Source organism: Dipteris shenzhenensis, chromosome 25 (genome assembly GCF_047967505.1).
Source record: "Dipteris shenzhenensis isolate YYH24624 ecotype China chromosome 25, Dip_SZ_1.0, whole genome shotgun sequence".
NCBI classification, from domain to species: domain Eukaryota; kingdom Viridiplantae; phylum Streptophyta; class Polypodiopsida; order Gleicheniales; family Dipteridaceae; genus Dipteris; species Dipteris shenzhenensis.
In genome coordinates, this window is record NC_141620.1 from 10405185 (window position 1) to 10428316 (window position 23132).

Below are 23132 nucleotides of genomic sequence, written 5' to 3' on the forward strand. Positions count from 1 at the left end.
TGCAAGGAATCATGTCCTTAAATTTTATTCTTGCATCATAAGAGGGAACAAGAAGCTTCATGTATATGTTCATGTACAAAAGCAGGTGCCAAACTTTTACACTAATAGATATCTTCCATTATTTGCACAGTACTGCATTACTCCAACAGGGGTCTATGAGCTATCTGTTCTGCCATTCTACATGCTCCAAGGAAAAACATACTACAGCAAACAGAACATCACCTAGAGCAACCAAGTCACTCTCTTGAAACTAGCTGCTGACGCAGGGAAGCTCCAGCCTGAATTTGTGTTCATACAGATTTGGATTCATAAAAAAAAGCACTGAATAAACCATGGAGCAGTGCCATAAGCAACTAACGTGGTACTGCCTATTTTGGCATACCGCCCATCACAACCAAGGCATCCCCTCCCATTAAGATGTCTCAAGCATGACCTGTCACTGGAGTCAGCTGCATCATACTCCTGTCATAAGTAGGAAAATAGGTTTTCTGCAAGAAACAGAGATAATAAACCATTTATTCAAGTAAGGCAACTCAAGGATTTCGAATGCGAAGAGGCTACGAATAGAAGTGGATGGGAGACAACTTTCAAGTAATACGTACATGCCCTTCAAACTCAGTTCTTGACAAGTTGATGGAAAGATTCCTCATAAGTAGCAAGATCTACAAAATATTTCAAATATAGTGAGATATTGCAAAGTTTAATCATAAGGTATCCATTGTCAAAGCATAGAAACCTGGATGATAATGCATACCTTAAGATGACTCACACAGTTGTTATTGCCAAAATCTTAAAACTTGCCAGGGGGCTCTAAATTCCTAAAACCAGTGGGTACGGTGCTCTATAGAGGAGCTGGTCATTGCTCTGTAGACTCCAATTCACTCTTACTTTCGTGGTGATGTGCGCCCTTAATACTCATGGTGCATTTAATGGTATCTTGGGAAGGCCATGGATGAGGACAGTCCACATAATTCATAATTGGGTGACCAATAATGTAGTCAATCTCTAACAGAGAGTAAACTATCAAGCTGGATCTAGATAAGCCAGTTGGAGCAAGGAATTGGGACGAAGAATGCATCAGATACTACCATCAGAACTTCAGACAATAGCTAGCAGAAATGCCGTGGGAACAATAATCCGCAATGATGATCAAATCAAGAATTGGATGCATGTAATGGCTACCATGACTGCGTGCCCAATAAAAGAACGAGATCAGTTGGAGGAAATTAATCCTTATGCTGACATGGTATAACTGACACCAAGGGAAAGATCAGTTGCTCAACCAATTATCAAGAGTGTGGAGGAGTGATCCACTACTTTTGGAAGATAATGCGAGAAGAGGAGATGTTCACCCTCCACGTTGCTTTGGGCTCTCAACAAGCATATAAAGCGGGGACCACAAGAAACCAGCAATTTAGCAACCCTGGACTGCATGGTTGAGGGCTTGCTATTGTTACCATCCTGCCCAGGAGAAGGGAATCTTAAATCTCAAGGTCTGGGAGCAGGGGATCTTAAATCTTCAGATCTGAGATCCAAGATTAGGCTTGGATGGGAGATTGGACCTTCCTGATACCAAGGAGAAGGGACCATTCAACAAAAAGGTGTACTCCACGGGGGCTACAGGGACTTCCTGGTTACCTCCAAGGAGCTTGAATGAAAAAGTCCCAATTCCAAACATATCATGGTGGCTTCTGATGGACTCAAGCGGAGGGTGGGTGGAGCTTAATCCCATCCTCTTGCTGGACAAAGAAGCTTTCAGCCTGTGGAGCTTTAAGCAAGCAAGCCATCTCCTCACCCAAACCCTTCCTTCAGAACTAAAATGGAAGAACCACCAACTCTCACAAACATCTTTAAGGCACAAAGAACCAACTACTACGATGTCTCAACTAGATGGATAAAAAATATCTATTATTAGCTTGGATGATGACATTGACACCCAATTCTACATGGAAGTTCTCCAAGATGACGAGCTTCAATGGTGTTAAGAAACTTGGTGCAAGACATGATCATTTTCACATGGCACGCTTGAAAAAGATTATCCTAGCCCCCAAAGCCCTCTCGAAATTCCTACACCCAGGAAAGAAATTTAAGACACGAAAAGTAGAAGCTCAAAACAAACCCCTGGGAAATATGGAGAATAAAGTAGATGATCTTCCTATCCATGATACACTTGAGTACTTCGCTAAGTACACACTTGGGGATGTCACCATAGCACTACCACAAGTTCAGAGGAGACTAGAGGAAGGTGAGCAAGGAGCATATGATGGCCCAACAAAAACAAGATGATAAATCTTGCCCTATAAGGTGAATCGACTAAGCAAATCTATATAAGAGAGGACAGACTGAGGGCAGACTGAGGGCAAGCTCACACTCGTAAAAGAGCTCCAAATAGAATATTGGGAGTGCTTTGCTTGGTTTTACAAAGACACGAAAGGATGCCACCTGAAATGGTATCATGCACCATATCATGAAGGAGGATGTGAGGCCAACATGGCAAAGATTGTACCCCAAAAAAGAAGTTTGCTAGCCTTATGAAACAAGAATTACAATAAATAAGAAAGAAAGAAAGAAGGTTTATTAACGTTTACCAAAGGGTCAATGAGACTGAAAAGAAACCAGATAAAAGTAGTACATTGCACTATCGCTGGTGAGGGAAACCTACAAATGGGGAGCAGACACCAAGAAGAATCCCCTGGTTGTCTATCAATTGGTTAGCCATCCTTAGTGGCTGGACCTATGTATTCTTTTTATGGGACCAACAAGACTGGACTACTGAGGAGAGACGAGAGGAGCTTGTCTAACAATGACTCCGGGTCAGGCGAGGGAGAGAAAATCAGCGACAAACGTTGATTCCTCCTTTGTGACCTCCGTGATGTGGTCCGCTGTCTGACAAGTGCTATCATCGCTCCACTAGTCTATCTCCCCATGTCGAAGCAAGAGGATATGTTTGCGGCCCTCATGTGAGTGTCTACTTGAGGTCGGATCTGGCAAGTAGTGTCCTCTGGCGCTCTGCTGTGTCTAATCCCCTGCTGTCCATAGATAGGGTCATCGAAAAAAAAATCCATGATCGTGCTTTGACTTCTCCTCATGTGCAATCCTATGTGCTCATGTGAGCTGATCTCTGCCTCAAAGAAAATAGCCACCTGCCGCTGATCTAGATGTGCAAGGAACTCTCTGAGTGGGCCAAAACTGGTCCTGAAAAGATAGTGGTGCTGTCCACGGATCTCATAGTATACCAGGCATCTGAAAGCATAGTGATCCTCAGTCTCAATCTCTTGCATATCATACAAAGTGCAGATCAGTCTAAGAGAGAGAGAGAGAGAGAGAGAGAGAGAGTTTTTATTTACGTCTACAAAAGACCAAAGGGTCTATCAAACTTAAAAAACCAAATACGATGAAACCTAAGGGTGGGCCCACTAGAAACGGACATCCCTACCCAAGGTCGATGCCTGCGACAAGAAAAAGTAATATATTGTGCCATCATTGCAAGAGAAACCCACAAAAAGGGGACAAACACCAAGGAGAATCCCCAAGCCACCTATCAATTGTCCGTGAGTGGCTAGACCGTTGTCCGTGGGATTAACACCACTAGGCGACCGAGGAGAGACAACAGAAGCTTGTGTGACAATGGCTTAAGGTCCGGTGAGGGCTGGCATCGAGGGAGAAAGTCAGTGATAGAATGTTGCTGTCGCTCGGTCTGTTGTCTGGGTCCATCCCTCTTCCTTTGTAGTCTCCCTGATGTGGCCCGCTATTTGACAAGTGCTACTATAGTCACTCCAATGGTTTGTCTGTCCACTTAAAAACGAGAGGATATGTCTACGGTCCTCATGTGCGTGTCCACCTGGGGTTGGGTGTGTCGAGTGATGTCCTTTGGGTCTCTCCTATGACTGATCCCTTATTGTCCCATGCTAGGGTCAACGGAGAAAAACTCCATCTGACTGGGCTCAACCGGTTCTTCATGTGCTCTCCTCTATGCTCGTATGAGATTTTGTGTGTCTCTTTGCCTCAAGAAGTAAAATAGACACACGCCGCTGATCTGGATGTTTTTGAAACTCTTTGAGTGGGGCAAAACTGATACTGAGAAGACAGTGGTGCCATCCACGGATCTCATAGTATATAGAGCATCTAAAATCATAGTGATCTATCAAACTTGAAAAGAGGACACCCTGGTATGTGTAGGATGCAACAATCTCTAGCAGAGCCCCGTCAAGGTAAATTGCTCTCTATTTGCGACCGCTCGAGATGTTTTAAAGATCATAACCTTGGTTTTACCCAAGTCACCTTCATCTCATCTGTATCACTTTCTTTTTGGAGACAAGTTGTCTAGGTCTACAAATGATATCCTTATGGATGTTGCATTTCAGCTTGTCACGGTTGTAGGTCATGTGGAGGAGTTTTTTTGCTTCAGGATGGTTTCTAGAGCCTAACCTGAATCACATTCCCTTGGATGCATAGAGGATTTGGATTTATGAAGGTGTCCCCATAAAAATATTTATAGTGGGATCTCGGGCAGTGGGAGTGGATTGACGCAGAGCACCGAGAGAAGAGCCTCACCTTCTTTCATTACAGGGTCAGTAATGCCAAGAAGTTTCAGCTCAACTTTAGGGGCTAGAAGCCCATCAGAGCTCCTCATTGGGAGAATCTTCGGATTTCTGTTGATTTGCAGAAATCCTTTTGGAAGAGAATCTATAAATCAAGAATAGAGAATTTACTCTTTTCTTTTGGCTTTCCATTCATGGAGAATTGCAGTGAACCAATGGAGTCTATGTTTGGGGCAGATTCTACTTGTGTTTGTTGCCTTTCTACTAAAGAGTCTATCCAACACTGCCTATGGGACTGCATACAGGCCAGAATCAATCTAGAAGGAAATTGCTAGTTTATTGAGGACCTTTATTCGTTCTCTCTTCTTTAGGACTAGGGGTTCAGTGGCTTGGCTCTCTCTTGGGGCCTTAGGTTTTTTATGAGACATGACCCTTCTTGATCCCTCTCAGTTTGACAACATTTGGTTGAGTCATGCTCTCTCGATGATGTTTCCGATTCTCATACAGACTTACACATGCCTTTGTGAATACTTACTGGGAGATTCTGGCTAGCATATCAGTATGGCATATTTGGAGATCCATATGTATAAAGACCTTGGATGGTTCCTAGGTTCATTCTACACACACACTGGCTAGTATTTGGACAGATACTATACACACCTTGATGGCCATATGAGCAAGGATCTTCCAGGCAGCATCTAGGAGGATTGTTTTCCGTAGCCAGTGGAGTGGCTCCCCATTTTTCTCAAATTCCTCCACAAGGTTGAGGTGGAACTTTCAGCCTTAACCTTGGGATTTCTCTAGCTCTCTTGCATGAGCTTGGTTTTTCTCTTATGGCGTGTTTTGTCTCATGCCTTGCATGATGTACTTATCCCATGAGCCTTGCTCTTGGAGCTTCTTTCATCTCAATAGAAGTATTTTCTTTGGGGGGGAAAAAATCATGTGTCACAAATACACTAGAGTGCATCCAAATACCGCTGGAGACCCTCACCTAAGGAGGAGAGTAGGACCAGGTCATTATAGTAAAATTAGAATCAAGGAGCTAGCTAACGGCGGAGAACCTGCACCTCCCAAAGTTGTGATGAAGCACTCGAGCTCGTTGATGTACAAGCCAGACAAGGTTAATGATAATGGACAACCTTGTTTGACTCCAATTGTTGAAGTCCTGACTCTACCTGATACCCGCTCATACAGTGCTCCAAATACCCAGATAATGTCCTCACTATACCCTAGATCAAGTAGGCGTTTGAAAAGTTAGGCTTGTGCTACAGTGTCATAGACTTTGTGGAAATCCATAAAGCAGCAATAAAGCCTTTGCTTCCCTGCTCAAGTCTCCTCAACAATGTAAAGATGTAATCCAGTGTAGCATGATTTGCTCAAAGGCCCGCCTATCCGATCGCTCTGTGTCCTACACACCCTACCTCTCGGGTGACATGAGTGTCAAGTGCTGCTGCATAGATCTTGGATATAAGATGTCCCATCATGATGTTCCTATAGTTTTCCGGACTCATGGGATCCCCTGCCTTGTGAATTGGAATAATGGTGTTAAGGGTCTGAGTGTGGGGAAAACACGATGCAAACTGCTTCATTGAATAGCTTTGCCAAGATCCGGACTTGTGTACTAATACCATATGCAATGTACTCCGTACAAAGCCCCTCATGGTCCTTGGCTGACACGTCCCAGCACTCCTGAAACCTCTGATCTGCAAGCAAACACAAGAACACACACACAACGTGAGAAACTGAGCAGGCTGCTCACCACCAAACCATGACATCTATGGGATGTGATCCCGAATCAGGAGATGTCCCCTCCGAGCCACGAGCTGAGCTACTGGCACGAACTCCCAACCAGATCCAAACCAGCCTGGTGTCCCATACCACCAGGTAGCGCTGTGAAGCTTGGGATCTGCAACTGGGCCTTGGGCTACGTGAAGATGCACGCGCGCGTCCACGACTCAATCCAGGATCAAACCTAGCACCTGGGAACGAAACTTGCTCCCATCGGCTCCCTGAGAACTGAACCCCTAGGCCCCTTATATAGACTTGGGTCCCAAGCGCCAGAAATAGCGAAGACCTCTAACTGGTTCGTACCCTTGCCACTCAACCCGAGAATCAAGCCTACCTAACTCTAAGCCTCCCCAGGCTACCTGAGCTAGTCTTGTGTACCTAGTACACGTCAGATACTAATCCGTGCACATGACATACTTCCCCTCCTCTAAGAACTCACTCCTGAGTTCGCTAAGAAACCCGGAAATGTTCTTTGGAGGTTTTGTAATGTCTCCCATGTTGCATCCTCCTCAACACGATCCTTCCACTTGATTCTGTATTCCGTGATAGATCGATTACGAATCTGTCTGTCACGAAATTCAAGAATACACTCAGGTTCGTGTGGAATAAAAGTCAAATCTATAACTTCTATTATCTCGTGAGGAGAAACAAGTTGATCATCCGTACCCAAGACTTCTTTCAGTCTACTGACATGAAAGACTGGATGTACTTTAACATCAGGAGGCAATTCTAGTCGATATGCAACTGGTCCAATTCTTTTAATGACCTTGAACGGACCACAGTATCTGGGGGATAATTTTGGAACCAAACCAGTACTTAGGCTCTTGGATTCCTTAGGAATTCGCAAATATACCATCGTTCCTTCATAGAACTCTCTAGGTGAACGATGTCTATTAGCATAAAATCTGTCCCGATCTTGGGCACTTTTAATAGACTCCTTGGCAAACTGCAACATTTCCTGCATGTCTTGCAAGAAGTTCTTTGCAGCATCATTTTGAATCCCTTTTAACCCAACCATAACTGGTGACTTAGGTTGAAACCCGTACATAAGCATAAAAGGACTGTAACCAATACTCGAATGCTTTGCACTGTTATAAGCAAATTCTATCATAGGTAGATAATCTTCCCATGAAGACTATCTCTTAGATATATATGCCCGAAGCATGTCTTCAACCAATTGGTTAACCTTCTCTGTACTGCCATTGGATTGTGCATGATCTGAGGAACTCATACTCATAGTTTCTAACTTCTCAAAAACAAGTGTCCAAAAGTTACTTGTAAACTTTGAGTCCCTATCACTGACTATGTCAGAGGGCAAACCATACAGCTTAAACAAGTGGTCCACAAACTCGTGAGCCAGCTGAACAGCTGAAATAGTTGTTCTAGTAGGTAAGAATCTAGCCATTTTTGTCAGACGGTCAACTATGACCCAAATGGAGTCATGACCCTTGCGTGTTCAAGGCAAACCAGTAATAAAATCCATGGAAATACTTTCCCATTTATTACCTGAAATCTGTAATGGCTGTAATAAACCCGCGCTTCTAAGGCGTTCTGCCTTAGTAACCTGACAAACCCGGCAACCTACTACATAGTTCTCAATAAATGCACGCATCTTAGGCCAATAAAAGGTATGCTTCACAAGAGACAGAGTCCGATGTATACCCGGATGTCCAGCACTAGGAGCATCATGACACTCCCAGAGAATCTTGGATCTAAGTTCCAGAACATCTGGTACACAAATCTTTCCATTTCAGAACAGCAAGCCGTTCCTAATCATCCATTGACCTCCTGCCGCCTGTACCATAGGTGGCACAATCTCTGAGTCCTGGTCAACCATGGAGCTCCCATCCTGGACTCTGCCAATAAGAACTGAAATGACTATCAGTTGCATAAAGCCCTCTCAAGGATTGAAATAGGTCTGAGGATATTTCCGTAAATGACATAGCATTTACAAACTTGACTCGACTTAAGGCATCCGCCACACTATTCAACGAACCCTTTCGATAACGTATTTCAAAATCAAAATCTTGCATTAATTCTACCCATCTAGCTTTCCGTCCCCTCAATTCAGACCCATCACACACATACTTAATGCTGATGATCAGTCAATACAAGAAACTTCGAACCATACAAGTAGTGTCTCTAAACCTTAAGGGCATACACTACAGCATAAAGTTCCTTTTCTAGTGTGGGCCAACGATATTGGGTGTCGTCTAGCTTTTTACTCTCGAAAGCTACAGGTCTGCCCTCTTGGAATAGAGCTGCCCCAATCGCAAAATCACTCGCATCGGCCTCTAAAACATAAGGCCAGGTAGGATCGAGTAATGCAAGAATGGGTGCTTCCTTGATAGAAAACTTCAAGGTTTCAAAAGCCTTGTTCAATGCATCATTCCAAGAGATCGGCTGGGTAGACCTGCGTCCACGACCTTTCAATATGTTTGTCAAGGGTGCCGTGATATGTGAATAATCACGCACAGATTTCCGTAGAAATACCGTAAATCCTAGGAAAGAACGAAGTTGTTTCACAGTCTGAGGAATAGGCCATTCTAAAACCTTCTGGATACGATCCAGATCAATGCTAATACCTTCAGAAGAAATCTTGTGTCCTAAGTAAATGATCTCCTTCATAAAGAAGTCACATTTACTCATCTTGGCATAGACCTTATGCTGTCTTAGAATAACTAAGACAATCTGGAGGTGTCCTATGTGATCCTCAAGCGTTCGGCTATATACCAAGATGTCATCTAAGAACACTACAACAAATTTGCCCAAAAAATCTCGGAACAAATCGTTCATCATTTGCTGGAAGGTAGTAAGAGCATTGGTCAAACCAAAAGGTAATACAAGAAACTCGTAGTGACCATACCTAGTTCGGAATGCGGTTCTATCTATGTGTTTAGCATAGATACGGATTTGGTGATAACCCGTACGCAAATCAATCTTAGTGAAATACTTCGCTCTGGCCAAACGGTCTATCAGATCATCGGAACGAGGTAGAGGGTATCGATTCTTAATTGTCACTTTATTCAATCGTTTATAATCTATACACATTCTCCATGTAGAATCTTTCTTCTTCCTTAAGAGGACAGGTGCACCCCAAGGTGATTTACTTGGGCGAATATAGCCCATATTCAGGTAATCATGTAGCTGTGTAGCTAGCTCATCCTCCTCAAGCTGGCTCATCCTATAAGGTGGTACACTAATAGGTTGAGCCCCTGGTACTAAGTCTATGCGATGATCTACTGCCCGTTCTGGAGGTAAACCTTCCGGCAGTTGAGCAGGGAATACATCCTTGAAACCATCTAACAACATTCTCAATTCACGGTGTTCAAACACACTTAAATCATTCTTGTTATTTACAGAGACAACAAATGAAGAAAGCGGAATCAAAACACACTGATAGACATCGTAATGAGAAGTGTTTAATATATTCCGAAGCTGCATCGCAGTTACAATAGGTCCCTGAGAAGAGGGAACTGAATACAAAATTGGGTGTCCTTATCCACAAAAGAAAGAGTATGCTCCGTCCATCCAATCCGAATATTGTGGGTTTTAAACCACTCTATTCTGATTAACAAGTCCACATGCTCCAAGTGCATAACATAGCACGTAAGAGCCCTTGTGTATGCTTGAATCCGAATAGGAAGCGCTTCAATCTTGCGATCCCAAAACTACTTCCCAGCTGGAAGCTGCACCTCATAGGTGTGACCGCTAGGTATCGTGGACAGCCCCATCTTCTGCACAAATTTGTAATTAACAAAGTTGTGAGAGCTGCCCGGGTCAAAGAGAATGTGAACTCTTTGGTCCCTAACTTCTCCATAAACTCGGAAAAGATCATGGGAACCAAATAACGAAGTATTAAAAGTGCAATTACAAGAAAGTGGGCAGGTAATGACATTTACAGAAATACCTATCATCGAAACTTGGTTCGCTCCCTTGGCTTTGGTACCTGGACCCGCCTGGAGCTTCGGTCCTAGCGCTTGCTTTTGATTCTTGCGCTTTGGACACTCATTCTTGGTGTGGCCCCGCTCCTCGCAGTAGAAGCAACGTCCTTCCTTCTTAAGCTTCAAGGTACGAAGGAAATGGGCTCGACCATTCTTCGCCTGAGTCAAGTGTTTCTTGGAGGCGTTGTCTATAGACTTCGTCTCCCCGCTACCAGTGGTAGACTGGAAGAACTTCCGTTTGTTCTTCCCACTCGTGTCGGAAACTGTAGTTGCCTTTGCACTGGCCATGGTATCATCATAAATACGCGCGTAATTCATGGCCTCTTGCAACGTGGTACATTTGTTGTTCTTGATTTGCAACTTGTACGAATCTGGCAAACCATCCACAAAGAAACCTAACAAGGTCACTGGATCCATCTTTGTGGCCCTGGTCTACAGATCTCGAAACCTTTGAAGATAAACTTCAAACGTCAAGTTCAGCTTAGACATATCGAGGGCTTTAAGCTTGCCTACGATATCATAGTCGTCCTCCTTCTTCAGGAACTCCTTCCTGAAGACCCCTTCGAAATCTATCCATGTTACCGGCTTAGGTTGGAGTTCCTTTCACCATAACAAAGCCTTTCCTGACATGAAGCCGGCTGCAAGCTGTATTTTCTTGTCATCTGGGTACAGGTGGAACTGGAAGTATACTTGCCACTTGTGCAACCAAGTGTCAACAACCTCCTTGGTTCGAGACTTCTGGTCTCCGGAAAAAGGGTCTGGAGTTATGTTCGGACCTAACACTGAAGCCATGGCATCCACATGCGTGAGTGCCTGCACAGTGCTAGTCAGAAGTGTGAGAGTGGTCTGAATCCCTTGGAGTTGCTGTGTCAACCCCGTTTGATTCGCATTACCTGCTCAAATTTTCCATCTAGAGCATTGGTGAATTCACTGAAGGCTTTCTTCGTAATCAGATCGTCGTAAAGACCCTGGTCTTCCTCAGCAGGGTAGTCCAAATCCTGATCTCCCATGGCAAACTCAGGATTTACAGAATCAGCCATGTCTGAAATCTGATCTGAAAAGAGTAGCGAACTGAGAGAAATAACTGGGGGAATCGAAGCTGGAAGGAGAGTGGAGCAGAGAAAAAACCGTCCCAAGAGGAGGTGACGAAAGAAGAGGAGCTGGCCGAAAAGAAGATGCTGGAAGCTGACGATCAGCTTGCGTAGGTGATCCCGGGGTCTCCCTTTGCTGGTTCCGCTGCAGGCTGCAGTGTACAGAAGTCTGCTGCAGGCCGTACTGTACGGAAATCTGCCGCAGGCTGTACGGAAATCTGACGCAGGCTGTGGCCGTTCCTAGATGGCAAAATCTGGTAGAAGTGTAAGGAGGTCTTCTTGTGCACTCTAGCTTAGGCTGTGGCTGAGCTTGGGATCCTGCCAGGCTATAAAGGAGATGGTGCAGCTAATCTAGGAAGCTATGCTTTCTAGAAAAGCTCACCCTCCCAATCTTGGAGAGTTGATGTTTTTTTTAGCATCAAACCCCTCCTAACTTTGGAGGGTTGCTGCTTTTTCTCGCCCCACCCTCCCAACTTGGAGGGTGGTGCTTTTTTCGAAATAGCAGCTCCTCCCACAATCTAGCCGCACCCTGCTCCAGCTTATGGCGCACCTCCCTGCCTGGCCGAATTCCTCTCCAGCCTATGGCGCACCACTCAACCTCTCCTACCTGCGTCACCTACCTCTGCGCAGCCCTGACCAGCACACGGAATCCCCTTGACTACCAATCAGCTCTTCTCACGCCTCTCCTCCATTCATCTCCACTCTCACCTAGCTACACCTCAACCCTCTCTCACTTTTCCCTTCAGTAATTTCGAAATCATGACTCTCCTTCTTCCTACCTTTTCCCTTCATCCTGACCACTTCCCATAACCCATGAACCAACAAGATCTTGCAGCAATAAATTTCGAAATTAGGGCATACCTGGAGGAAGAAATCGTCCCAATTTTTTGCATCAGAAGTTGGCTCTGATACCAACTGACACGTCCCAGCACTCCTGAAACCTCTGATCTGCAAGCAAACACAAGAACACACACACAACATGAGAAATTGAGCAGGCTGCTCACCACCCAACCATGACATCTACGGGATGTGATCCTGAATCAGGAGATGTCCCCTCCAAGCCACGAGCTGAGCTACTGGCACGAACTCCCAACCAGATCCAAACCAGCCTGGTGTCCCATACCACCAGGTAGCGCTGTGAAGCCTGGGATCTACAACTGGGCTACGTGAAGATGCAAGCGCGCGTCTGCGACTCAATCCAGGATCAGACCTAGCACCTGGGAACGAAACTTGCTCCCATCGGCTCCCTGAGAACTGAACCCCTAGGCCCCTTATATAGACTCGGGCCCCAAGCGCCAAAAATAGCGAAGACCTCTAACTGGTTCGTACCCTTGCCACTCAACCCGAGAATCAAGCCTGCCTAACTCTAAGCCACCCCAGGCTACCTGAGCTAGTCTTGTGTACCTAGTACACGTCAGATACTAATCCGTGCACATGACATTGGCTCAGCCATTAAGTAGCTTGACGGTAGCATGTTTGATATCACCGGTAGTGAGGAGTGTCTTGTGAGTAAGGCATGGTAGATGCAAGAGGTCTAGTGAGGACTGATTGTTAGAATTATAGATATAATTCAGCAGTGACCAATGTAATTTAATAAGCTAGTTAGGGGCACTTTTCCCTCTTTAAGAGTTTTTTCCCCCTAACCGCAGTTAGTCCACTAACTATGGTTAGTGACTACTAAGGTTTTGTCACTAGGACAAACCCTTATCTCACTCCTTCAGTTGTATCTCTTACACTCTTCTATTGCAACTAAGCTTTCAAGCTTTCAAGCTCTCAGCTCACTCTCTTGCTCTCTCTCCACTCACACTCACATTTGGTATTAGAGCAGATCGTGCTCTTGGACCTGCTCCCTGTTCCCAGACTCTAGCTCCCGCGAGCTCCCTTTGCTGGCCGTACCTTCTGTCTGCTGCAATCTCGTCATCCCGTACAGTGCCGTACATTCCATACAGGTCCATACGGCCCTGCTACTCCAGCACGTACTACACCTGCGCTGATCGTCCGTACCTGCCCGTACCTACTGCTTCCATACTTGCCGTACCTGCAGTCTCGTCGTCCGTACATGCCATACCTACTTGTACCTTCGTCAACTGCAGATCTGCCGTACCTGCTCGTACCTGCTGCTTTCGTACTGCACGACCGTACGCGCGACCGTACGGCTCTATAGTTCATCGCCGTACAGCCTTCGGCCCCGTACGTACCTGCGCCGTACTAACTGCTCCGCAGATCTGCTCGTCCATACATCCGTACCTGCTCGTCCGCACGTGTGGCACCAACCTACATCAACCGTACAGTACAGTCATCCGTACTCAGTCGTACAGTCACCGTACCAACAGATCTAGTGGTGTTTGTGCAGACATTTGCAGTCTTTTGTAGTCATTTGGGTATTTTCGGGTTCATAGTTGCTTGTGAAGCAGACATTGCAGGCAGATTCACAGGTTTAGCCCAAAAATTTGGGACTTTCTATGCTTTTGCCCCTTTCTGGTTGCAATTTCAAGCTCGAAATTTGGGGCTTTCAGTTTTGTAGTACAATTTCTTGCAGAAATTTGGGGATTTTGTGATTACACTGCAATTTCGCAGTGAAATTTGGGGCTTTTGCAGACAGAGCGCAATTTTTGCAACATTTGAGGCTTTTGATCAATTTGCCTCTTTCTGGTTCCAATTTCAGGCCTATTTTGGGGCTTTTGTGTTGGGAGAGCAATTTTGGAGATTTCAGTGAAATTTGGGGCTTTTGCAGACAGAGTGCAATTTTTGTAACATTTGGGGCTTTTGATCAATTTGCCCCTTTCTGGTTGCAATTTCAGTCCTATTTTGGGGCTTTTGTGTTGGGAGAGCAATTTTGGAGATTTCAGTTCATACTGCTTTTCTTGAAGTGTTTTGCGGCACTTTTGGCAGATTCTGGAGAGTTTTTGATGCTTGGACAGATTTCTGACAGTGCAAGTGCAAAAATCTGAGTTGCATTTACAGCCAGTGCTTGGCTATGTTTTTTGGGAGTCGTGCAATTCATTCCCAGTAAGGGAATTCAGTTTTGTATATGCTAAAATCTCTTTCTCAGATATGGCCCAGCAAAATCTAAATGATTTCCAGTTCGGTGGTCTTTCACAGGAAGACAAGTTGGATGGTACCAACTACTCCCTCTAGAGTTTTATAATACGCAATATTCTGATTTCTCGCAATTTATGGGGTTATGTGAATGGGGGTGAGATCCGACCAGCAGGTATGGCACCTAATACCCCTCCCCAGCAAGGAGGTGGAAGAGGTCCTGCACAGGGTGCAGTTGCAGGACAATTTGTTGGTGCAGCTATAGTCACTACTCCAAAGCAGAAGAGATGGATTCACGGAATGCCTTAGCTTTGTCATGCATATCTCTTTCAGTGAAAAGATTTATCATTCCGCATATCCGGTCGTGTAAGACCTCGAAGGCAGCGTGGGATATCTTAGAAAGCATGTATGCAGCCCGGAATGATGCAAGGGTATCTTTCTTGAAAAGAGAGTTAAGTAATACACATATGGAAGAGGGTGACTCCATGTCAGTCCACCTCACAAAGCTACAGGATCTCAGAGAGCAATTATTGAACATTGATGAGATTGTTCCTGATTCAGAGATGATTACCACCACTCTGAATTCTCTTCCTGAGACTTGGCTCAGCTTTCATACCTCGCTGAACTTATCATTGAGGGGGGGTGCAAATCCTCTCACTTTACATGAGTTGATAGGACTTCTGCTTCAAGAAGAGCATACCAGGAAAAACTTGGCTTCACGTCCAGGTGAACAAGCTATGCTCTCAAAGTTCAAGTCAAAAACAAAGGGACAGGAAAAGACATCAGTAAATCAGCCTTCCAGTGGGTCAGGACAGCCTTCACAAAAGGCTAAGAATGATGCAAGTAAGCCCAAGAAGAAGGGTTTTTGTCATTACTGCAAAAAGCCAGGTCATCACATTGCAGAATGCAGGAAAAGGCTTGCAAAAGAGAAGAAAAACAGCTCCGGTATGGCTGTTTCAAATTCGGCTCCTCATGCATCTGACAGTGGGGATGCTGCAGCCAACTTTGTTGGACAGGATTATGCCTTTTTATCTTGCATTTCAAATGCTAGGCTGGCTGCTCCAGATGCTTGGGATAGTACAGCCACTTGTAATGATGATACATATGCCTTTTTGACTTGCAGTTATGATCCTTCCACGGATGCATCAGCTTTCAATGTCAATGAAACACTGAATACTTGGTATTTTGACAGCGGTGCCTCCAAGCATATCACCTCTAGGAAGTGTCTCTTCACTTCCTTGCATCCACCTCCCATTGGTAAGAAAGTCACTTGTGCAAACAACTCGTCATATTCAGTTCGTGGTACAGGAGAAGTTGAGCTTACCACCATTGATGGCTCAGTTTTCAGACTTTCAGATGTCTTGTATGTGCCTGGTATCACCAAGAATCTCCTTTCAGTGTCCACTCTTAACAGGACTGGATTTCAGGTCATCTTTGAGGATGACAAATGTGCTGTCCGAGACAGGGAAAATGATTATGCCTTGAGATTATCTTGTACTCTGCTGCGTGGGCTTTTTCAGCTTGATCTTTTAGAGCAGCCCATGCTCTTGCAGTTTCTACTCCTACTGCTGCCATGCAGAATGCAGAGTTATGGCATGCCAGATATGGCCACATGCATTACAACAGCTTGATGACATTTCAGAAGCACTCTATGGTTGCTGCATTGCCACCTCTTGAGATACCTCCTCCACATGCCTGTGAAGGGTGCATTTTAGGCAAGATGCACAGATTCCCCTTCAAAAAGGATGGTTCAGTTAAAGCTGTCCGAAAATTACAGCTTATACACGGTGATGTCTGTGGTCCCATGAGGACTGCATCATTGGGTGGTCATCTCTACTTTGTTACTTTTATTGATGATTACTCCAATTTCACTTGGGTCTTTGGGCTGAAGCCCAAATCAAAAGTGTTCATGGTGTTTAAACACTTTTCAGCCATGGTTGAAAATGAAACTGGACTCAAGATACAGACATTGCGCACAGATAGAGGTGGGGAATACTTGTCTGCAGATTTTGAAAGGCAAGGGTATTGTGCATCAGCTCACAATGAGGCTGACCCCTTAGCAAAATGGCAAAGCTGAGAGGAAAAATATAACTATTATGGAGATGGATAGATGTATGCTGAAAAGCAAACACATGCCTCACAAATTCTGGCTTGAAGGTCTAATGTATGCCAACTACATCTTAAATCGGTCTCCCACTAAGGCTTTGAAAACAAAAACTCCCTATGAAGTCTGGAATGGGAGAAAGCCTTCAGTGGATCATTTCCGTGTCTTTGGATGCCTTGCATATGCTCATGTGCCAGTTGAATTTCGGCATAAGTTGTCAGATAAGGCAATTATTTGTTGGATACAGTGCAAAAAGCAAGGGGTACCGTCTCTACAATCTTGCTACATGCAAGATCATTGTCAGTAGAGATGTGATATTTGCAAAAAATTCAGCTCATACTCAGGCTGAATTTCATATGCCTTCTTCTTCAGAGGATGTTTTTGAGGGGTTACTACCCATTGCCTTGGGTTCCCCTGCTGATATTTCTGATGCAAATCAGAATTTACAGCCACCTCCCAATGCTCCAGTTCAGCCACAGATGACTTGCCACCTCCACAAGCAGTGGAACAGGTGGTTCAGCAAGAAATTGCAGACATACATGGAGCAAAAACAGTCCCAAATTGGCTGTTACAGACTCTCAGGGAGAGTAAGATTGATGCTCCATTACCTGAAAGGACTCGCAGTGCAGTAAGGCACATGGAAGGTGCTAATTCAGTGGAATCAGCATATGCAGGTACTCTTCTCGATGAGGAGGAGCTTGCAACATTCGAAGAAGCAAAGGACAATGTGCATTGGATGAATGCCATGCACGATGAATTGCAGTCCATTCAGAAAAATCAGACTTGGGATGTCGTAGACTTGCCACCAGGTAAACATGCCATTGGTACACGATGGGTTTTCAAGGTGAAACGGAAGCCAGATGGCTCCATTGATAGAAACAAGGCAAGGCTGGTTGCCAAAGGCTATGCTCAGAAAAAGGGCATAGATTATGAGGGGACTTTTGCTCCTACATCCCGGATGACCACCATCCGATCTGTTATTGCAATGGCTGCACATTTTTAGTGGAACGTTCATCAGTTGGACATTAAAACAGCCTTCCTAAATGGAGACTTGTTGGAAGAGGTTTATGTCAAACAACCTCCAGGCTTTGAAATTTCAGAAAATGCATTTCAGGTATGCAAGCTAAATAAAGCTTTGTATGGGCTGAAACAGGCCCCTCGTGCATGGTATGCCAAGATTCATGCCTTTTTGACCAGCAAGGGGCTGCACAATAGTCCTACTGAGAGCACCCTCTACATCAAGAAGGATGGCGGGGAAATTTTAGTCATCATTCTTTATGTCAATGACTTACTGCTCACAGGGTCCAATGAAGATAATATTGCAGATTTCAAAGCTGATTTGCATACCAACTTTGACACGTCAGATTTGGGGCTGCTTCACTTTTATTTGGGGATCCAATTCTCTCAAGAGAGACATGGCACTGTTATGTCTCAGTCCAAGTATGTGCAGAAACTCTTGGACAGATTTAACATGCATGATTGTAAGCCCATAGCCACTCCCATGGAGCCGGGGCTGAAACTCACAATGCATGATGCAGGAGAATTAGTTGATGCCACATTTTATAGTCAGGCTGTTGGATGCCTCATTTATCTCTGCAATACTAGACCTGATATTCAGTTTGCAGTATCTCAGGTGAGCAGGTATATGCACAGCCCAAAAACTATGCATTGGCAAGCAGTTAAGCGCATCTTCCGTAATTTGCAGGGCACGAAGTCTTTTGGCTTGTTATTTCCCAGGGGGGGTGACTTGCAGATGCATGCCTACAATGATTCAGATTGGGCTGGTGATTATGACACTAGGCAGTCCACTAGTGGCAATTGTTTCTTTTTGGGTAAAGCTTGCATTTCCTGGCTGAGCAAGATTGTTAGTGGCTACCTCATCATGTGAAGCTGAGTACAGGGCAGCTTTCACAGCAACAGTTGAATGTGTCTGGCTGCTTCGTCTATTTGTTGATCTTCATGTGTCATTGGAGGGTCCTTCTCCAATTCTCACTGATAGTCAGAGTGCCATTGCAATGGCAAAGAATCCAGTGTTTCATGCTCGCACGAAACACATTGAGGTTCACTATCACTATGTCAGAGAGAAGTTGCATGCAGGAGAGATCAGTATGATCTTTATGTCCACACATGACAATGTTGCAAATATTTTCACCAAAGCACTTCCACATGAAAAGTTTGAGGCATTTCGCAGTGCCCTGAACTTATATCCGTTTGGTGATTAATCATCCTTGTACATGACATTGGTACTGCAGGGGGGTGTTAGAATTATAGATATAATTCAGCAGTGACCAATGTAATTTAATAAGCTAGTTAGGGGCACCTTTCCCTCTTTAAGAGGGTTTTTCCCCTAACCGCAGTTAGTCCACTAACTATGGTTAGTGACTACTAAGGTTTTGTCACTAGGACAAAACCTTATCTCACTCCTTCAGTTGTATCTCTTACACTCTTCTATTGCAACTAAGCTTTCAAGCTTTCAAGCTCTCAGCTCACTCTCTTGCTCTCTCTCCACTCACACTCACACTGATGAGGAATGTCATAGAGAGTGTGTGCGTAGGTGTGCCAGATGATCGGATCACTGAGAGGAGATGTGGAACTCCACTTGAGAAAGTCCGCAAAATATCCTTGGAATTGTTACCAAACAGAATGTTCAGTATTTCTTCTCTTCCTCATTCTGATAGATAAAGTGTCTCTTCTTCCGATGGACCGGGCTTCGATATTCTCATGTAGTCTCTGTCTCATGCGGAAGTAAATGCTCCCTCTCAAATCTGGATGACAATGCAAGGCCCCACAGTCATCATCATCGTGTTGCATGGGACTAATCCAATGGGTGGTGGACGGGTGGATCTAAAGGGATGAGGAAAGGCTGGATGGTGGCATCATGTAGGGAATGTGTGATAAGTGCGGCTCTGTCCTCTAGAAGTGGGATATTGTCAAGGTCCTCAAGCCTATGTGAGAGGTGGGCGACATAGGCTAGTGTATGTTCAAAATAAGTTCATTGATGCTTTCAATATCCTATCTTCCAATTCCTTTGTACACTTAGCACCCAAAACCACCTGGATGCATAACCAAACATTATCCCTGCACAGACAACAGTATCATTGGAGGATGTGAAGGAAGAATCAAAGTTCCCATTTGCATCAAGTCGTAGTAGCAGAAAAATAAGTGGGTGAAGGGTACATAAATGCGAACACCCATTATCTCACATATTCGAAAAAAGAATAATTCAAAACTCTGTCCCGATGCAGGTCAATATCCCATCTCCCAATTCCTTTGTAGATTTAGCATCCAAAAACCACCTGGATGCATGTTTCCAATAAAATATCATCCCTGCGTAGATAGAAATACAGTAGGACAATGTGAAGGAAGAATCAAAGTCCCGTTTGCATGAACTAGTAGTAGTAGCAGAAAAACAAGTGGATGAAGAGTATATTAATCAGAACACCCATTATATCACAAACTCGAAAAATGAACTATTCAAACCTCTGCCCTGATGCAGGTGGAACCAAAGTAAGGAGGCCAAGCAATATGTGCATTTAGAACTTTCCAAGATCACAGTCATCGTAAGATGAACCTAAAATGCTATTTCATGTACTGCAAACAAAGAGACGGTGAGAATGTTTAGAATTCCCACTTCAGACATACCGTTTCCTGATTGATAGGGGCCATCTCTTTCAGCTTGTTAAGATGGTTTGCCATGCCAGGATCAAAGATATCACCCAGAAACCTATAGATTTCAGCAAAGTCCAGAGTAGCTGTGCAAATTGATCAACAGCAGGAAGATAAAGAGAGATGTCATTGTTAGCACATTTTTACTTGAAAAGAAAATAATATAGATAATACCCAGAAAGAATGTTTAAAGAACAAGGGAGTACAGCTACTCATGAGCACTGCCTTAGATAGTATGGAACATGAATAACCACAGGGGAAAGAAGGGGCTGGGCAGCTTGAATTAGTAGAATGAGCGGTACACTTTTCTCACAAAAATGAAAGGCAAGTGCTGTCTGGAAGGCAGTACTAATAATCTTTAGCGTGCAAAATGTAGTGTTCGAAAAAAGCAACCTTCTCACATCCATGCACCTTTTTAGCCAGTAGCTTGTTATAACATTCACATCAACCACGAAGATTTTGAGCAATCGCTCACTTATGAGAGATATTATCCCTGCTAACCTGCTAATGCATTTCTATTATAAGACTCTATAAGCAAGGTCTAACATTATGTAACACACACGAGATCTTCCCTGGAACCACCAGAGAGTCAGCAAATGCTGCAAGCCAATTTCACTATACTTTCATCTCATTTACTATTCTGAGCTGAATCCATGAATATCTATGCCAATCTCTGTAACGTTTACATACATCCTTGTCTTGGTTACATGCTAGTATAAGGATTGATCATGGAACTCATCCAAATAAAGAAGAGAACATGCAAAGATTGGATGGAAGAATGCTACTATGAAATCACTTTAACAGGAGTCAATCTAGTACACAGCTGGAATAAAGACAACATCTTGAAGATTGAAAGTTTGTAGCTTCACAAATCAAGCATGTTGAACATAAGAAAAGAGAAGAATTAGTTAACAGCTGTTAAATTGATACCATTCGTATAAGTTTATAGAAAATGGAAGAAGATAGTATCATAATACATTTACGTGTTCTTGGGTATGTGAGGCAAAAAGAAAGGCCTGGCTTGGCAAATCCTCTTTTGAAAAAGTAAAAAAGGGCTTGTAAGCAAAAGAAAGTCCACATTTTTTAAATTCACACATATACTGAAGCTGATTAACTTTTCAAATTGACAAGAAGGGCATTTACATCAAGAATACAACTCTGAAAAAGCTTTAAATAGTCAACTTTAATGTACTAACAAAATAGAACTGCCAACCACTAGTGTTACTCTCCCCACCACCTTATCCACTAGATCCTTTTCTTCCTCTTTACTCCACACCTTAGCCCTACATTAATCTAACCGCCTTAGCCCCCCATTAACAATCATATCCTCAGTGTTTAATACATAACTCGGGCTCCCACAACCTGACCAACGTGAAACAGGTCAAATCCGGAAGCCCACAAGGCTCCCTACCCCCTTTGGACTCCATAGCAGAGGTGGGTTTACAAAAAACTCCAATCCAGCCCCCACACAAGTGCCACTAAAACTCACTAAACACCCGATTAACTAATTTTTCCCCATAACATATCCCCCCCGAGCTGTCGAGTATGCAACACATACTCAGCAGCAGTACGAACTGAAAAAGCTACAATTCATCTTTCTCCCCCCCCCCCCCCCCCCCCTGGATCGACGTAGAAGCTTGTATGCTGTGCCACCTCCTCATGTAGGCTATGTAGTCCTCATAGTAATATCAACTTGCAAAGAATAATCTGACCCGTGCATTAACTATTGTCAGCTTCTGATGCATCTCATTCACATTTACATGTTCATCACTCTGCTCACACACCTGCATTGTTTTCATCTACACTTGCATCTAGGTTGAATGCACTACACATGAGATCGAGACCACCTTCTTGACATTCATGGAAAACACATATGTTCTTGGCATCACCAACCACACATGCAAAGTCCATCCCTGCATCATGGAGTATAGCATCTACCTTGGCATCAACCATACTTTTGCTACCATCCTACAAAACCTGCATGCAAGTGTTTGCATTCTTCTTTGAGCAAACAAATGCCAATATATCATCCAATGCATCATCAAGAGTGCAATTCAGCTGGTCATCCAAGTATTTTTTCACACAAATACTTGCCTTGCTTGAGCAAGAATGCTGTATAACATGTTCACTACAAGGACCCAAAGCATTTCCTCTAAAGCATCATTGAAAAGGGCTTCAAGATCAGCATTGATCACTTGTCCCCATGACTTGTAACCATGGAGGAATTAGGCCCTCTTGGCAACTCTTCTGCAGTGGATCACTGACCTTAGGACTCACCAATGCTGCCACCATCCTTTTCATCCAACAAGCTGTTTACACCATCAAAGACATCGACAAGCTCAAAGCATACATCCGAATAATTGCTCCTGAAAATTTCCTCTATATCTTGAGTATCCACGGGTACTGTGAATTGGAGGATTCTGTGCTATCCTCCTCAATGACTATGATCTCTTCTACCTTCTCCCTAGCATCCTTGAGTGAATTCACCTGTTCCACCCAACCTTCTCTACGGCCAAACACCACATGTGGCATTTCCTCATACTGCTTCTTCCTCCATTTAGAACTAGATTCTCATCAGAGTACATAGCGCACAATCTTTGCACATGTCCTTTTTGGCCACTTCAACAACAAAGCATCCATATAGCATTTGTACTAAAAACAATTATGCACAATATCCACACTCAAATGAGTTAATATAGTCAAACCAAGAATCTTCATATCTCAGCAAAAAGTCAGCTATTGACTTCCTATCTCATTGGCTGACATCCATAAGCTTTTCCAAAGCTTCCTCTCTCCTTTCATCCATGGAAAACCTTCGAATCAAGGCTCTAGACAACAACCTGCAACATCATCCGGCAAAGTGCGGAACCAAAGAGCTGCAAAAATTGTGGAGTTCTTGTGCAAGGAAGTCTCCTTTATCCACATCATCTATGATCCTCCCTGCATGTCTGCATGTCCT

The 23132-nt window shown here is 44.0% G+C and overlaps 1 protein-coding gene across 3 annotated transcripts in view; it reads right to left on the reverse strand.

The window, feature by feature from the left end:
* The window catches only part of LOC147885435 (protein REVEILLE 6-like), a 75108-nt gene continuing 51976 nt past the window's right edge, over nucleotides 1-23132 (reverse strand). For all 3 annotated transcript variants that reach the window (XM_087396747.1, XM_087396744.1, XM_087396746.1), the window contains exons 5-7: nucleotides 20150-20259; nucleotides 603-662; nucleotides 1-488 (exon numbers count right to left, since the gene is read on the reverse strand). In XM_087396747.1, the coding sequence (XP_087252873.1) occupies nucleotides 423-488; nucleotides 603-662; nucleotides 20150-20259 (236 nt within the window). In that variant the 3' untranslated portion in view covers nucleotides 1-422. The remainder of the gene's footprint in view (nucleotides 489-602; nucleotides 663-20149; nucleotides 20260-23132) is intronic.